The sequence below is a fragment of the Cucumis melo genome, chromosome 5 (genome assembly GCF_025177605.1).
Source record: "Cucumis melo cultivar AY chromosome 5, USDA_Cmelo_AY_1.0, whole genome shotgun sequence".
NCBI lineage: Eukaryota > Viridiplantae > Streptophyta > Magnoliopsida > Cucurbitales > Cucurbitaceae > Cucumis > Cucumis melo.
Genome location: NC_066861.1, coordinates 24,773,663 through 24,791,426, shown reverse-complemented (window position 1 = coordinate 24,791,426; position 17,764 = coordinate 24,773,663). Strand labels below are relative to the sequence as shown.

The 17,764-nt window shown below is 33.0% G+C and overlaps 1 protein-coding gene and 1 long non-coding RNA gene across 2 annotated transcripts; both read right to left on the bottom strand.

The window, feature by feature from the left end:
• Positions 1–6,483: 6,483 nt before the first annotated feature.
• On the bottom strand, positions 6,484–7,173 carry LOC103499248 (uncharacterized). Its single transcript, XM_008462218.1, has 2 exons — positions 7,087–7,173; positions 6,484–7,011 (listed from the first exon to the last, which is right to left on the bottom strand). The coding sequence occupies exons 1-2, from the start codon at positions 7,171–7,173 to the stop codon at positions 6,484–6,486; spliced, it is 615 nt and encodes a 204-aa protein (XP_008460440.1).
• Positions 7,174–12,221: 5,048 nt separating this feature from the next.
• Positions 12,222–16,383, bottom strand: LOC127149348 (uncharacterized). Its single transcript, XR_007820845.1, has 4 exons — positions 16,299–16,383; positions 15,554–15,609; positions 15,378–15,469; positions 12,222–12,353 (listed from the first exon to the last, which is right to left on the bottom strand). It is a non-coding gene; the product is annotated as an uncharacterized LOC127149348 (long non-coding RNA).
• Between the last annotated feature and the right edge of the window lie 1,381 nt (positions 16,384–17,764).

Here is a 17,764-nt window from a genome sequence, read left to right as displayed (position 1 = left end):
TGATGGTGTCAAAAGCAAACAAAGTAGTTCTTGCTCCTTTTAATCACGGGTAAGTTCAGTTAGAGTATCGGTTGCATTGACAATAAAATAGTACTTACATTTTTGTATAATTAGGGGTCATTGGGCACTGCTTGCCATAAATGCAGATGAGGATACAATGTTTTACCTTGACTTGCTAAGGACGACATCAAAAGCAGCTACAAGATATGTAACCGACTCGTAAGTTTAATCTTCTATATCATGTAGTGCTGTTAATTCTAATGCATGTATAATATTCTAAGATATGTGTAATCTTATCTTGGCAAAACAGAGCAATAACGATATTTCACTCGTAAAAGAACATTAATAAAAGCAAGAAACAAACTTTATGACGAACAGTAAAGGCAAGTATAAATATTTAAATTCATTGTATTTTGTAGATTACTAGCAATTAAGATTAGTCTGTCATTATAATTTGTTGTTTTTATAGTGTCCACTACAAGTCGGGAGCAATGCGTGTGGATACTATGTCATGAAGTATATGAGAGAAATTGTAAATAGGGGAAGCATTGTCATCTCGGATTCGGTATGTTATATATCAAACTATTTCTTTTGTGGGTATAATAATTTTCATGAATACTAATTCATTTATTTTGCATGTCTACAGATTGATACACGAAAACCATACTCACAGGCCGAGTTAGATGAGGTGCGGCTTGAGTTGGTTGAGTTTTTGGGTTCGTACATATGATCTAGGACTTCTTTGTTATCTCTGAAACATGAAATTAACTTTATTTTTTGCGGCTGATTTTTTGAAATGTTCATATGTAGGGGGGGGGGGGGAGGGGGAGAGGGGGGTTGATTGATATACTTTTGAGACTTTGTTGAGGTTTAGAGTTTAGGTGAATTGTTGATAGGTGAACTGTTCATACGTAGGGGATTGCCATTATGAAACTTTATGTATTGGGGATGATATACTTTTAGGCTAGGTTAGTTAATTAGATGATGTTTAGTTCAATTCTTGGAAATTTGCCGAAATTGTTTATATATATTTTGGTTTTGTCATGATATATGAATATGATGCAAAGTTTTGGAAATGATATGAATGGATGATGTTTAGTTGCCATTTGATGTATATTTGTCGTTTATATGTAGTTGAATTCTTGGACCAATGGGAGCATAATACAGGAACAATAATATAAATAAATTACAATTAAAAAAATGAAAATTGCTTGACGGTTTTGAAATGTCATGAACAATAAATTTCTCGACGGTTCACAGATGTCATAAACAACCAAATTCTTAACGGTTCCAAAATGTCATTAAAAATCATACTCTTGATAGTTCCCAAATGTCATGAAAAAGAATACTCTTGACAGGTACAAAATATCATAAACAATCACTTTCTTGACGGTTATTAAATGTCATGAAAAATGCACTCTTGATGGTTTTAAAATGTCATGAATATTCGTATTGTTGACGGTTTTTGTCATTCATACTCACATTTTTTACGGTTCTAAACTGTCATTAAAACTTATACTCTTGACGGTTCTAAACTGTCATGAAAAATTGAATACTTGACGGTTATAAACTGTCAACGTTAACAATTTGACGTTTTTTACAACTGTGAAGAAAATTGCCTTTCTTGACACTGGATTCAACGACGATTTTAAAACCGTCAAGAATATTTAAAACCGTCAAGAGAGTCAGTTTCTATAGTAGTGAATATTATTACTACTTACGATCCTAATGTTGTAGTTTTTATTGAAACCAAGCTGAAATCTATTAAGAATTTCACAATCAAATCTCTGTGGGACACAAAAAGTATTAAGTGGATTGCAAAAAATTCAATCAGAAACTCAGGAGGTATTTTGATCCTTTGGAATGATATTAGATTCAATGTCATAAACTCAAATGAAAGCAAATCTACAATCATAGCAAATTTCAAAGGACAAAACTCAATTTGGTGGCTAACAGCTGTATACAGGCTTGCAAAAAGAAGATTCAGAAATGAGTTTTGGGAGGAATTAGATGGTCTCTCCTTTTATTAGCTCAAGCTTGGATTCTTGTGGGAGATTTCAATGTTGTGAGAAAGAGGAGCAAATCAAATTCCTCTAGCATTGCAAAACACAGCATGAACAAGCTTAATAGTTTCATTCTAAGAACAAATCTCATTGATCCTCCTCTCACAAACAACCTCTACACGTGATCAAATCTCATACTGAAGCTAATTTGCTCTTGCCTTGATCGATTCCTATATACTTCCATTTGGGAAGATATCTACAAAACTCACTATTCAAGAACCCTTCCAAGAATCACATCAGGCCACTTTTCAGTTGTTTTGGAGTGTTTTGACATTCGTTGGGGCCCTTCCCCTTTCCACTTTCAGGCTAAATAATTTCTCCTTAAAGGAGAAGGATTTCAAAAACAGCATCAGGATTTGGTGGCCTAACACAAGTCATGAAGGGTATCTGGGTTTTGCTTTCATGAAAAGACTAAAACAACTATCAAAGCCAATTAAAAACTGGCAAAAAACAAGCTAAACCAGTTTGCAAACTAAAAAAAGGAACTCACGAAGGAAATTAAGAGCATTGACCAAAAGAAATCTCAAAATCAGTTAAGCACTTAAGGTAGTGGAAGAAGAACAACAATCAAATCCAACCTCTATGACATTGACTTCATAGAAGCCTAATTATAGGCTCAACAATTATAAAAGAAGTGGATTCAGGAAGGGGATGAAAATACTTCTTACTTTCACAAGGCTTGCATAATAAAATAGAAGAAAAGTTTCATCACTAAAATTGAAGATGAACAAGGTTTGAAACATAGCATAGACGCAATCATAACAAAGACAATCATAAAGCATTTCAAGAATATTTATGTTGGAAGTAAGAAGGAGCTACTACTCATTGAAAGTCTTGATTGGAAACCCGTTGATTCATCCTTTCACTATGCTTTATGTGCTGACTTCGAAGAATCTGAGATAAAAAATGCTAGCTATGTTCTCTTTCAATGGCAATAAAGATCTCGGGCCTGATGGTTTTACTACAGACTTCTACAAAAAATTCTAGTCTTTTCTCAAAAGGGACATTATGGAAGTTTTCAAGGATTTTCATGAGAAAAGTATTATAAAAAAGAGTGTCAATAACACTTTCATAGCTTTCAATGTCATTGCCAAGAAATCAACCTGTGTAAATCCAAAGGATTATAGACCTATTGGCCTAACAACATCTCTATACAAGATCATGGCAAAGACAACTGCAAATAGGCTGAAATCCACTCTCCCTTTTAGTATCTCTCCCAACCAACTTTCTTTTGTCAAAGGGAGACAAATCACGGATGTCATACTTATGAAAAATGAAGTTGTTGATTTTTGGTTCATAAGCAAATCCAAGAGATATGTTCTAAAACTTGATCTTGAAAAGGCTTTCGACAAGGTAAGATGGGAGTTCATAGACTACATGATAAGGATGAAAAACTATCCTTCAAAATGGAGAAAATGGATCAAAGTTTGCTTTAGTAATGTGTAATACTTCATCTTGATAAATGGTAGACCTAAAGGCAGAATCAAACCCAACAGAGGTCTTAGACATGATGACCCAATATCTCCTTTCATCTTTGTGATTACCATATTACTTAAGGAGACTCCTATCTTAGTTGCATAGAAATGAAGTCATTAAAGGGGTTGTATTTGACAAAAACTGCAGGCTAAATCACTTATGATTTGCTGATGATATTCTAATTTTCATAGAGGATGACAACAGAGAAATTAGAAGCCTAAAGCAAGCTATATTCCTCTTTGAAGAAGCTTCTGGTTTGACCATCAACAGAAGCAAATTATCAATTACTCCCATAAACATCCCTCCAAACAGATCAAATGAAGTTGCTAGTCTATGGAACATTCTTATACAACATTTTCCTATAGACTACCTAGGAGGAAAACCAAATTCAAAAGGGTTTTGGAACAACATTGTTGATAAAATTCAAAAGAAGCTAAGCGGTTGGAAGTACTCACAAATCTTTAAAGGAGGAAAATTAACTTTAATTCAAGCATCACTATCTAGTCTGCCTACGTACCAGCTTTCAATTTTCAAAGCACCTATTGGTGTTAGTAACTTAATTGAAAAACACTGAAAAGATTTCCTTTGAAAAAATATAAATGATGCAAAAAGTACAAACCTGATTCAATGGTCCCTTGTTACTTCCCCAAAATGTAAAGGAGGTTTGGGTATTACAAATGTCAAAGATACAAATTCTGGCCTCCTATGTAAATGGCTTTGGCGTTTCAATAAAAAAAAAAAAGACTCCCTCTAGGAAAAGATCATCTCTGCAAAATATAGGGGTCATCACATTGGAGACATCCCAACCAAAGGAAAATATAGTAGCATGAAAGCCCCTTGGAGACAAATCATCAAAAGAATCGGATGGTTTGAGAAATATTGTAGTTGGGAAATAAAGGATGGGAAAAACTTATCTTTTTGGCACAACAATTGGAATATTTTTGGTCCCCTTTCAAGCAGGTATCCAAGTCTATATGCTTTATCTAGGGCAAAAATACAACAATTGATGAGATGTGGGACTCCACCACGAACGACTAAAATTTAGACTTTAGACGATCTCTAAAAGACAGAGAGACAGATCAATGGATCAATATAAAGAGAAGTCTAAAAATTCCCTCAACAAGCAGAGGTCAAAACAGGTTGATCTGGAATCCTAATGAAAATAAGATCTATATGATCGTCTCTGCCAAGAGACAATTCCGATCAGAAAGCTCAACCCTAAATCAAAATGATGGCCGATTTTTTGAAACTCTCTAGAATTCAAAAGTGCAAAAAAAAAAATGTAGGTTTTTCATTTAGTCTCTTTTCCACGAAAGTATAAACACATTGGATATGTTACAAAAAGGTTTCTGAATTCTTACCTTCAACCCAGTAAATGTGTTCTCTGCAAATCGGGTGCCGAAGACTTGAATCATATCTTCACTTCCTGCCATTTCACAAAAAGACTATGGAATAGACTAACTAGGCACGTTGATGGTGAATTTGACCCAAATAATACCAAATTCCTCTGTTTGACTCTTGGGGTGATGAAGCAAACCAACAAAAAAAATACATTATTTTCCTTAATGTAGGGGTGGCTCTTCTTTGATCAGTTTTGGGTGGAAAGAAATAATAGAATTTTCAGAGATGCGAAAAAAAAGCATGGTCAACATATAGGAAGATATTGAAACTTTAATTGGAATGTGGTCAAGTAGGAACTCTTTGTTCAAAGACTACAATCAAACATCTATATCTCTAAACTATAGGACTTTGTTAGAGTAATGTTTGTTGTATGGTTTCTCGTCAAAATAAACATATGTAACATTGCCTATTAGTAATGAAATTGTGATATAGTGTAATCACTATACCACTATATGTTTCCATTTTAAAAAAATGAGAATTTTCGTTGATTAAACCAAAGATGAAATACTCACAACATATCACTAAAACAACAAAGTTTTCTTTAAATTGATTAAAGTGCAAATCAATCTTTACGTAGCCTCGATAGACACCAACTAGGGACCAATGTCATTTATGATGTAAATTTTCTTTTAAAGGTATCATGGTGAAAGTTTAGTTTGTAAGAAAAAATCAATAGAGCAAGTATTTCAAATCATGACTACTTGGAAAAGAAAAATTGCAAAATAGTAATTAAACATTGTTGAGAGAAGAGAATGAACTAATGATGAATGAACATAGAGCAATATATGGATAAAGGCTATATAATAAAATTGATTAGGGATGAGCAATCATGAATCCTTTTTAGCTTGGGTGTAAGTTTCCATGTCCATGATCATAACCTTCTAGGTCTTTTAGCTCTTGGTGAGTAGTCACATATCCATGTCTTAATGATGCGCAAGTTCGGAATCAACTGCATGAGAATTAAATGCCTGTGGACTTATCTGATGATATTTTGATGCTTGAGAATTAGAAATGACTGTGTTTGGAGTGTAGGATTTGGAAATCTGGGTTTGTGCAGGATATGGAAATTAAATCTGGTTTTCTCATGCATGTGTTTGGATGTTGGTTTTACATTCCTGGGTTTAACTTGCTTAGTTTTTTTTTTTTTTTTACGAATTGTACATCCTAAATTTTATAATGTACCAATTATTAAATTGAAATGTTTTTTTTTTCAGATTATGTACCTCTAATTCAATTTATTTACTCTACTGATTTTTCATGACAATAATATAAAAAGAAAAATTGTAACATTCAATAACAATAATTTTGATCTAAATTGCATTAACATGGTTGCTCTAATTAGGAATATTACAATCCATCCACAAAATATAACAAATCATTTAATTTGATGGGGTTTACAAAAGTTATAGTTAAGCAAGGGGTCTAGTTTGTTTCAAAAGTAAGCATAACCAAAAGGTCAAACAAAAGTGAAAGTCAAGTAAAGTTACTTTAGTTATGGTTATGGTTGCCTTCCTAATATACGCATGCATTTTCTATACTTCCATTATGCTGGGTAGTCAAGGAATGTGTGCAACATTATGGGATCAGGTAATAGAGACTCGACTACAATTAAACAATCATCCACGTCCATTCCAGGAATAGTCTGTAATTCAGCATATAATCTTTTGTGTATGGATGATTCTATTTCCATTTTTTCTCTCTGCCATGCAGCAATCTTTCTAATTTCCTTGGAAGTTTCTCGCATACTTGCGCGAAATGTGTCCATGAGGTCCTCTGAATATGACCGTCTTTTCTTACTTGGCTTAGATGATCCCACATCATGTGCCATACTTGTTGGAGTGGATGACATGTCCTCCCCTGAAGGTGGCTCGAGTCCATGTGGATTTGGAATATCAAAGTCTTCAAGATTAATGTCCATGTCATCTTCCTCAGTATCTCTTGCAATCTGTAAGCCCATTTCAATGGGTGTCTTACATCTACCACCAGTAGCCCTATCTCTACCAAACATAATTTTCAAGTCATAGAAGTAAGGAAATGATTTATTTAGTAGGCCTCGAGCATTGGGGTGTCCCTACATGGAGTTAACATATGTAAGTATATTATATTTTACTTTTATAGAAAATATGAATTATATTCATCTTCTTACCTTAACCCAATCATCGAACACAGATTTCTGTGCTTCAATGCACTTTTGTTCCTCATTCCAGCCAAACCTACTACAAGCTGGCCCCATCATCTTTGCTATGGCAGTGTATTGCTTTTTTAAAATTTTTACTCTCGACTCTAGATTTGGAGTCACTTGTATGTTGCTTCCAGAAATTTTTTGTTTCATTAGTTTTGTACTTGTACTAAATATCTTGGTTTGGATGTTCCATTATCAGCCCTTCAACCACCTTCCTCCACTAGTTGTAGTAAACACTCAACTAACACCTCATCCTCAATGGTTGTCCACCGATGCTTAGTGACTTTTAAATTTGTTGACACCATCTAAATTAGCACATGAATATTATAAAAGTCAATGGATACAAAATCTATAGATTGACATATAGACAACTTAGTTCTCATAATTTAGAGGAAACCCCATGTATTTCTGACTCCAATTACACACAAAAAATAGTTCAAGTACAAATCATGTGATAAAACAACAAAATTATATAGAAAACTAAACTACATACATTAGTCGTATATTATTCCAATCCTCAAACATTTGGTTTGCAAGATTATCCCTCCATTCAGTCCAGACATTAGTTGTTTTCACGAAGTTTATATTCTCAATGTTCATCTTGTTTGAATCACCTTCACTAAGATGTGGCTCCTCAAATGTTGTCTCTGAACCCATTTCTCTATGTATCAAGTTATGTAAGAGGCAACATGTTGTTATTATTTTACATTATATGTCAACAGAGTAATATGATCTCCCTCGTAGAATGGCCCACCGACCCTTCAATGATCAAAATGCTCATTCAATAACGTTCCTAGCAGTGGGGAATGCATTATGTTAAATAGCTCTTTTGGGAATTTTGGTGGGTTTCCTCCATGCCATTCAGTTAGATGGAACGTTGACCTCGGTATGGAGCGAGGAATCCTTCAACATTTGGATAACCAGCATCACACAAGTAGTAGTAACCTGCCCATGTTGCACCCATAATGAATTATTAGGTTACACCATATTAAATGAGTATATCGTCTAACACCACTGTGTGGGGAGAAGAGAATGCATCATCTTACTCTTTGGGACTTATAGACTAGTAGGTACATATCCACTGTAAAGTAGTGGCGGGCCGATTATATACCTGAAACCATCACCATTTCTCGTGCGAGAACATGAATGGGTTACTGGATCAGGTTGATTAAGAAGGATTTCATGGAGTCTAAGAACTGCGTTAAGAACAGCATTGAAGTGTCTTGACACTGTTTCACCAGACCTTGCAAAATGTCATTGAGCTACCCTATTCTTAACATCGTGTGCTACAATATGCAAAAAAATCGCAACCATCTCTTCAACATCCTCATATTGAGTGGCTTCCAACCCCCCTCTTGTTCTTAACATAGTACACAAGATAGTAAAACATCTTCGATCCATCCGTATACTCTCTCGACAAGCTATATCACTTTCATGAATTAGACGAAAAAAGTTAAGTTGCCTAATTTGGTGTCTTAGGTGTGGTGATTGGTTTTCTATTCTTCTGTCTCCAAGTCTCATTATCATATTGAACATTAGTGTCACACCCCCTCCCGGACTACCTGCTACCTTAGACCGAAAGATGGCGTGAAGCCGACGAACAACGTTTTTCTGTACCTGTATCTGTCGACTCTGCTTAAAACTTTCATGTGATGAACTTGCCAATCTAGTATATAAACTATTGTGGTTTAAATACTTTCCAAACATTTAATATCTACGTGCTAGCATAAATTTCTTTAAGAAATCTAGTCTCCAAATGTATACTTGAAAATAGTCATGAAATTCAAATACCTTTCATGGCTTCGTAAATAAACATTTATCGCATTCAATCATAATAACAGTTATGGAAAATATTTCAAAGTTGGTTTTGTCACTCACAGTCTTGGGCTAGATCTTTGGTCTATAAGCTCGGTTTAATTCTTCTCGGCCTGCCAAAAACCCAACCGAGTATTAAAACCCTAAACATTCTGGTTTCCTAAAGATATACATAACATGTCGCACCAAAGATGACGCTCACGAAAACAAAGCTTAAGAAATAAAATCCTATTTCAACAATTCTCTAAAATTTCCAGATTTCTAACATAAACTTCAAAGGACTATAACTTTCTCAATACTTAACCAAAATGAGTGTTCTTTATATCAAACTCTTCATTTTGAGATCCTCTAAAACTTACCTGAAGACATATAAATCTGATTCCCCGTGCATAAACACATATAACCCTCAAAACAGAACCACTTCCAGAATCGCGCGCACACGACCTCTTTAACTTGTTCCTACAATTTAACCAATTTTTAGTCGTTTTTGGTTTACAATTTCTTCATGAAAGTTGTAGTAAATTGAATAAGCTTTCCAACCATACCAAATAGAGATTCTAACTCCACCGATACACTCTGAAATACAAGAAAAACCAGAGACCTCCTGATTTCGAGTGAAAACCAACTGCCCTGTTTTCTTCATCAAAAAGCACCAAATGAATATCCGAATTTGCTCCAACGTTCTTCATAAAGTTTGTTTAAAAATGAGTTAACTTTCAGTAAATGTAAATCTCACCTCTTAATTCCTTTTGAAGAGTTCAAACCGAATTAGAAACCAGTGATGTGCAGAATGAACTAAAATTCAGCCATTGATACACTTTGCTTGAGTTCTCCTCCTCTTCTTCAACCTAAAAGTTCTAGTAAAATTTCTCTTCTTCTTCCAAACTCTCTCTTAGAAGTTCTCTGCGAATTGAAGAAGGAAAAAGAAAAAAAAAATAAAGGGAACTTGGATGTCTTCAAAATCTTGGCGGTGAAGGGAAGAGAAGAAGAAGAAGAAAAGAGAAAATGAAATTTTCTTCTCCTTTTCTTCTTTTTGTCCTTTCTTTTCTTTCTTTTCTTTAATTAATTTAATAAAACTATTTAATATATAAGTGTTTATGCACGGGGAATCAGATTTATATGTCTTCAGGTAAGTTTTAGAGGATCTCAAAATGAAGAGTTTGATATAAAGAACACTCATTTTGGTTAAGTATTGAGAAAGTTATAGTCCTTTGAAGTTTATGTTAGAAATCTGGAAATTTTAGAGAATTGTTGAAATAGGATTTTATTTCTTAAGCTTTGTTTTCGTGAGCGTCATCTTTGGTGCGACATGTTATGTATATCTTTAGGAAACCAGAATGTTTAGGGTTTTAAACTCGGTTGGGTTGTTGGCAGGCCGAGAAGAATTAAACCGAGCTTATAGACCAAGGATCTAGCCCAAGACTGTGAGTGACAAAACCAACTTTGAAATATTTTCCATAACTGTTATTATGATTGAATGCGATAAATGTTTATTTACGAAGCCATGAAAGGTATTTGAATTTCATGACTATTTTCAAGTATACATTTGGAGACTAGATTTCTTAAAGAAATTTATGCTAGCACGTAGATATTAAATGTTTGGAAAGTATTTAAACCACAATAGTTTATATACTAGATTGGCAAGTTCATCACATGAAAGTTTTAAGCAGAGTCGACAGATACAGGTACAGAAAAACGTTGTTCGTCGGCTTCACGCCATCTTTCGGTCTAAGGTAGCAGGTAGTCCGGGAGGGGGTGTGACAATTAGCATCCATTGTTGTTGTGTTGTGCAAATGACAGTAAGTATTGCAATCAACTCGTTTGGTTCTATGTCCATGCTATTTTAGTACTTTAATTAACGATAAGTTCCTGATAAAACAAACACAATTGAGTTCGTAGTACACGAAGTTCTTTTGTTTTTGTTTTTTGTTTTAATTATGTAACTCTTTCCTCTATATAATTTAGTTATGAAGTTTTAAAATTTTCATGATTTAGTTTTGATTTTAGAAAAAACAATAGTGTTTTTTAAGGAAAAAAACTTGTGAGACTTACTTGATTTTAATTTAGCATTGCTTTTTTAAAAAATACAAGATTATCTTCTTTTACAATTTTTTTCTTCAAAACAAAAGTTTTAATTTTTTTTTAAATTATGTAACTCTTTGCGCTATGCAATTTAGTTATGAAGTTTGAAAATTTCTTGATTTAGTTTTAATTTTAGAAAAGACAATGTGGTGTCTTAATTGATTTTAATTTAGCATTGCTTTTAAAAAAGTACAACATTACCTTTACAATTTTTTTTCTTAAAAAGAAATGTTTAAAAAGTTTATTTTTGTTTTTTTAATTATGTAACTCATTATTTATATAATTTAGCTATGAAGTTTGAAAATTTTCTTGATTTAGTTTTGATTTTTTTAAAAAAGACAATTATGCCTTTTAAAAAAATATTGTGAGACTTACTTAATTTTAATTTAGAATTGCTTTAAAAAAACAATAAATTATCTTCTTTTACGATTATTTTCTTAAAAACAAAAGTTTTAAGAAATTGTTTTCGTTTTTTCAATTTATGTAACTCAGTTATGAAGTAAAACAAGTTTTTTTATTTAGTTTTGATTTTAGAAAAGACAATGATATCTTTAAAAACAGGAAAAAAAAATTGTCAAACTTACTTGATTTTAATTTAATTTAGAAAAGTAGATTATCTTTTTTAATAATTTACAAACAAAAGTTTTAACATTTTGCTTTGTTACAAATTTACCGACGTTTTAGAAGTTAGTAATAAGTTGTTAATTTATCTTTCGTTTTAAAATCCAAAATAACAAAAATCATAGTAAGAAATTTGCTTTCTTCTTTAATCTTTTTTATCATATTTTTACGACATATCCGTTTTCTGATATTAAATATTTAATTTTATATGAAATTTAAATTTTATAATTTAATTTTGCTTTTTTAAAATAGGTTAAAGCCAATCATTTTTAAAATTAACTTTTGTACAAATCTTTATATAACAAGTCAATATCACATCAACCATAATTATTTTTATGCAAATGTTTTTAAGAAAAAAGTTAGTAATACTCATCCCATTTGTTTCTATAAAAAATCAGAATTATTGTTATTCACAAACAGAGGTTTCAAGTGAGTTTTTTGTTTATAAAAAACATGTGTAACCCTCATGTTTTATTACAACAAGTGAACAATATAAATTAACTTAAAAAGGAAAAAATAATATTACAAATTAAATTTCACAGTATTCTCAAAAGTTAAACCAAATAATTTGACAAATATAACACAATCATAATATACAAAACATGAATATACTAACAAAGAAATTAAAAACACAAAAGTCCATATACAAATGTAGGAAAGAAAAGAGCACATTACATAATGGTGTGACTATGCAAGGAAAGACTAAGACAAACCTACAAAAAAAAAAAAAAAAAGCAAAATAGAACAGTCAATGAAATGAGATAAGTGGAACTAATAGAATTGACCTTACTTCTTGATAGTTGGAAAACAAAGAAAAGTCCACATTAACAAAGTAAAATATACATACCCAAACAAAATATCAAAGAACAATGGAAAAAGAAGGAAAATAATAGTATAGAAAAAAGATAATAATATATATATAAAACCAAATCTATATAAAATAAATGTAAAATAGTTACCACTCAAAGATATGGGAGAATGTTATGACCTCAACCTCAAAGAAAGTAAATTTTAGAAATAAACCAAGGAGGTTGTGTGTTGAGAAATGAAGGAGAAGTGCTCTATTTAAAACAAATGGGTGTGTGAAGTAATAAAACTTTCCTTTTAAATCACTCAACCACCATTGATAAATGAAAAGATAATAATTACTATGTATTAAATACAAATAAAATAAAATTAAGATTTCCAAAATTTCAATGTCTCAACTACCAAAAGTAAACATTATTTTTTTTTAATACAAATACAACTACTTTATATGTAAATAAAAATAAGATTTCTAAATTTAAATCTCTCACCTATTATCCACCGTAAAATCAGTTTTGTCAAATTTAAATTTCTCAACTACCAAATAAAGAAATCAAGGTACCAAAATATTTTAAAACTCAAACACTAAGACTACACAAACTTGATTTACAAACTTTGATTTAGAAAAGTAATTAAAATATCAAAACTTGATCTTTTAAAACAAACAAATAACCAAAATGTTCCACAATTGCAAATGATCTACAAACTTTTAATTTAGAAGAGTAATAAAAATTTGAAGTTTGATGTTTTAAAATAAATGGTTAATGAGCATCTAAGCTTCACATAACTAAAGGTATAAGGCAGAATCAAGGCGGAAAGAGGTATAAGGCAGGGAGACCCTCTCTCTCCTTTCATCTTTGTCTTAGCCATGGATTACTTAAGCAGATTGTTGTCCCACCTGGAAACAAAAGGAGCTATCAAAGGGGTCTCTTTCAACAACTGCTGCAATATATCCCACCTCCTATTTGCGGACGATGTACTCATCTTTGTCGAAGACAATGAAAAGTACTTAAACAATTTACAGATGGCGCTCTCCCTCTTTGAGAAAGCTTCTGGGCTGACTTTCAACCTTTTGAAGTCAACAATAAGCCCCATTAACATATCTGCCGATAGAACAGATCAGATAGCTAGACTTTTCGGGTTTCAAACTAAATTCCTACCAGTCAACTACCTAGGAGTTCCGTTAGGAGGAAACCCAAGATCCAGATCTTTTTGGGGACAAACAATCGAATGTATCCACAAAAAACTAAACGGATGGAAATACTCACAAATTTCCAAAGGAGGAAGACTTACCCTTTTAAAAGCTTCTCTCTCGAGCCTTCCCACCTATCAGCTTTCTACTTTCAAAGCTCCTGTCTCTGTTTACAAAGAAATTGAAAAACATTGGAGAGATTTCTTGTGGGGAGGAAGTGAGGACAAACAAAATGCTCACCTGATCAATTGGAGAATTTGTACCTCCCCTAAGAAGTTGGAAGGCCTGGGAATTAGCAAGCTAAAGGACACAAACCAAGTCCTCCTATGCAAATGGCTATGGAGATACCACAATGAGTCAAACTCTCTTTGGAAAAAGTGTATAGATGCTAAATACACAAAAAACCATCAAGGCGACATACCAGTAGTAGGTAGAAATAGTAGTGCAAAATCTCCCTGGAATGCAATCAAAAAATGGAAAGACTGGTTTGAATCAAAAATCAGCTGGATTCCCAACGATGGCTCCTCCCTTTCCTTTTGGTAATGCAAATGGCAAAACAATATTCCTCTCTCCCACCAAATTCCTAGACTCTATGCTCTCTCGAATCTACAATCAGCTACTGTAAAGGAAGTTTGGGACCAAAGTACCGATGGATGGAACATTAATCCAAGGCGACCTTTAAATGAGAGGGAAAACCATATTTGGGAGTCCATCAAAATGAGCTTGCCTCAGATTCACAGCAACAGAGGGATAAGTAAGCCTCTCTGGAAACCAAGTGACAGCAACGTCTACTCGGTGGCATCAGCAAAAGATCTTGCATTCAAGGAAACCTCAATTCCAAGGGAGACAAACTGGGAAAAGGAGCTCAAACACCTCTGGAGGTCTCACATTCCACAAAAATGTAAATTCTTCATTTGGACCATGGTTCATCAGAAGCTTAATACTATGGATAACATCCAAAAGAGGAACCCAAGCATGTGCCTCAACCCAAACTGGTGTATATCCTGCCGATCCTCAAACGAAGACATGAACCATTTATTCATCCTATGTCCTACTGCCCATAGATTTTGGAATCTTTGGAGCTCCGAAACAGGCATTCCTATGGCCAACACAAATGTAAAAGACCTCTGCTTAAGCCTATGTAGGCTAACAGGTGGTAATGCAAAAAACATCATCAGCTTCAATGCAGCCAGAGCTACCTTATGGACAATTTGGATAAGAAGAAACAATCTTCTCTTCGCAGAAAAAGATTCATCCTATCAAAATGCTTGGGAAGATATCTGCACTCTCACGGGAAGTTGGTCCTCAAAAAGCAAAATACTCAAAAATTACAGTCAAGCTACTTTAGCATTAAACATAAATGCCTTCTGTAATCTTCCTATGTAAATGAACCTTTGCAACTCCTTATGATAATAAAATTTGTGATAAGGATGCTCTTCTCTAGCTCCCTTCACTGGTATCCTTTCAAATAAAAAAAAGCTTCACATAACTAAAAATTCAAGATCAATATAATGTTAATGCAATGCACACATGAAGAACCTAAGATCATTATTATTAGATTCGTAAGCAGAAATCAAGTGCAAAATGGGTTACTGAGCATTGTTTTTTTGCCTAAAAACTGTCATAAAACAAAACTGTGATGTATTTTCAAAGAATAGACAAAAAAAAAACATCACAAAATTAAACTATTAGTCATGAAAAAACAATTCCAAAAGAGAAACTAAGTGCAGATATAACTTACACTTTATTGATCACCTCTAAGCTCCAACTTCTCTTCTTGAGATAGATACCATCAAGGAACTTGCATATATCCTTGTTCTTGACATGACATTTCTGCAAAATAAGGCAAAGAAGAATAAGCCACTGAATGATTTGAGTGTGCAACAAACTTTGCATATGAGTGTGAAGAAGACAAACCTTGTTAATAAGGGCACAAGATGGCGACACAAGTTCAATATCATTTCCATCTAAAACTTTTTCAGATCAGGTAATAGAAAAAAAATGAATTAAAAACAATAGTATCTCCAATTCAATTTTTTTTTTCTCTATTCAGTAATAATAAGAAAGTAAAAGAGAATTAGATTATCTAGCACATACAAGACAGATATAGTATATCACCTTCTTATTTCTGATGTATTCATTTAGAAAAGTAATAATTTTTTTAAAAAAAAGTGTATCTACGGAACAAAAACAAAAAGGAAAAAAATGCATTACAGAACAAAAAAAGGAAAAAAAGGCATTACAGATAAGGAAAAAACTTCCAACAAAGAATATGCACGAAAACATAGGAAAAAAAAAGCTTACGACAAAGATAAAGATGCATGCAGAACAAGAAAAAAAACACAAAAAAAGAACCTTAGCAGAACAGATAGGATTGAACAAAAAAAAATGGAACAAAGCAACAAAAAAAATTAGAACAAATAAAGCATTAAAAAATTACAAAAAAAAAAAAAAAGAATAGCACAAACCCGCAACCTTAAAACAAAGATAAAGATGCATGCAGGAAAAAACACACAAAAAAAAAACCTTAGAACAACAAACATTGAACAAAAAAAAAAAAGAACAAAGGAACAAAAAAAGATTAGAACAAATAAAGCATTAAAAAAAAAACACACACACAGACCCGTCAATAAATCTCCGTCGGAATCCGATTTCCACTTACCTTGCTTCTTGTATGGGAAAAAAAAAGAGACAGAAGAGAAATTAAATGAGGAGATGAAGAGGCGTAGAGGAGGCTAGGGTTTGATGCGAACGCGAAGAAGAGGAAGAGATGGGAAGAGAGACCATGAAAGATCGAGAAGAAATTAAGAAGAGAGATTTTTTTTTTGATTTTGTAAAAAGATTGAATGGCCGATTTACCCCATTTCTTAATCCCATCCTTTTACACTGTGGGCCAAACGTGGGCTTGGCACACTTGATTCCAAAACCAGGGGCCAAACGGCCTCTATAGTAAAATTGATTAGGGATGAGCAATCATAAATGCTTTTTAGCTTGGGTGTAAGTTTCCATGTCCATAATCATAACCTTCTAGGTCTTTAGCTTTTGGTGAGTAGTCACGTATCCATGTCTTAATTGTGCATGCTTAGATTATTTGATCACAAGCATAAGAGTTATCTCCAACTTTCTAACTTCCTTTAGAGGTTTAATCTGCACAAACAAATGCCCTTTCAGGTAGTTATTTGTTTTCTTAGCTTAAGCTTTTCGAATAAACTACAAGCTGGATTTTGTTCAATTCCTTCATGAACATATAAACTTAGTTTGAACATATAACCACATCATTCTCTATGTTCCAACTATTTAGGTTGAAGTCTTAATCTTATGTATCAATGTGATTCTGACCATATATATGAAAACATCAATATCTAATTTTAGAGATATATTTGAATCGAACCAGATATTTTACCTTTAAAAGATTCATGAATTCATATTTTGTCTGTTCTTTTCAAGTGGTTAATCAAAGACTAATTAATGATAAAACAGTGTTAAACACACTAATCATATGTTAATTATAGTCTTCTGAAACTATTTTTTTTATCTTCTTGATAGCGTTGAAAATACACTATCTTATTTTGTTTAAACGGGGATCATTCTTGTATTTTGCCCATATATTCCATGATTTTGAAGGAATTGTGCTTCATATATTTAGGTCATTCTATTCCATAATGTTTATTTCAAGACTAAACTAGCACGGTGGGAGGTCTAGTGTCATTAATGGAGCAAGAGGAATTCATGTTGGCACATTGAAGGTATGCCACGACGCCATAAGATAGAAGGTTCCATTAGTGAGCATTGTGCATATGTGCCACGACGCTACAAACTCCAAACCGAAGACGTGCGCTCAAAACGCATGGCATTACAGTGCCGCATATTCTAGCGCTGCAGCCGCCAACATTCAGAAAGGACACTCTTACGCACTTTTAGAGATTCTTCACATAAAACTCTTTGGCACTCTCTTAAACTATTTGGTTGAGGACTTTCACATATTATTGTTGACATTTTGGATGATGTTTGTACCTAAGGTATTTGCTTTCCCTTGGATTGTTTAGGGTTTTCCCTTAATTGTATTTGTGATTTTTGCACTATATCTTCTCTGTTTATTAATTCAATCATGCTTTTGACATTTTAATA

Bases quoted from the DNA above. Each gene is read 5' to 3' on its own strand.
- LOC103499248 (XM_008462218.1), bottom strand. From the start codon at position 7,173: ATGGGGCCAGCTTGTAGTAGGTTTGGCTGGAATGAGGAACAAAAGTGC. The intron at 7,012-7,086 runs GTAAGAAGATGA...AACTCCATGTAG, and splicing joins TGTTCGATGATTGGGTTAAG to GGACACCCCAATGCTCGAGG.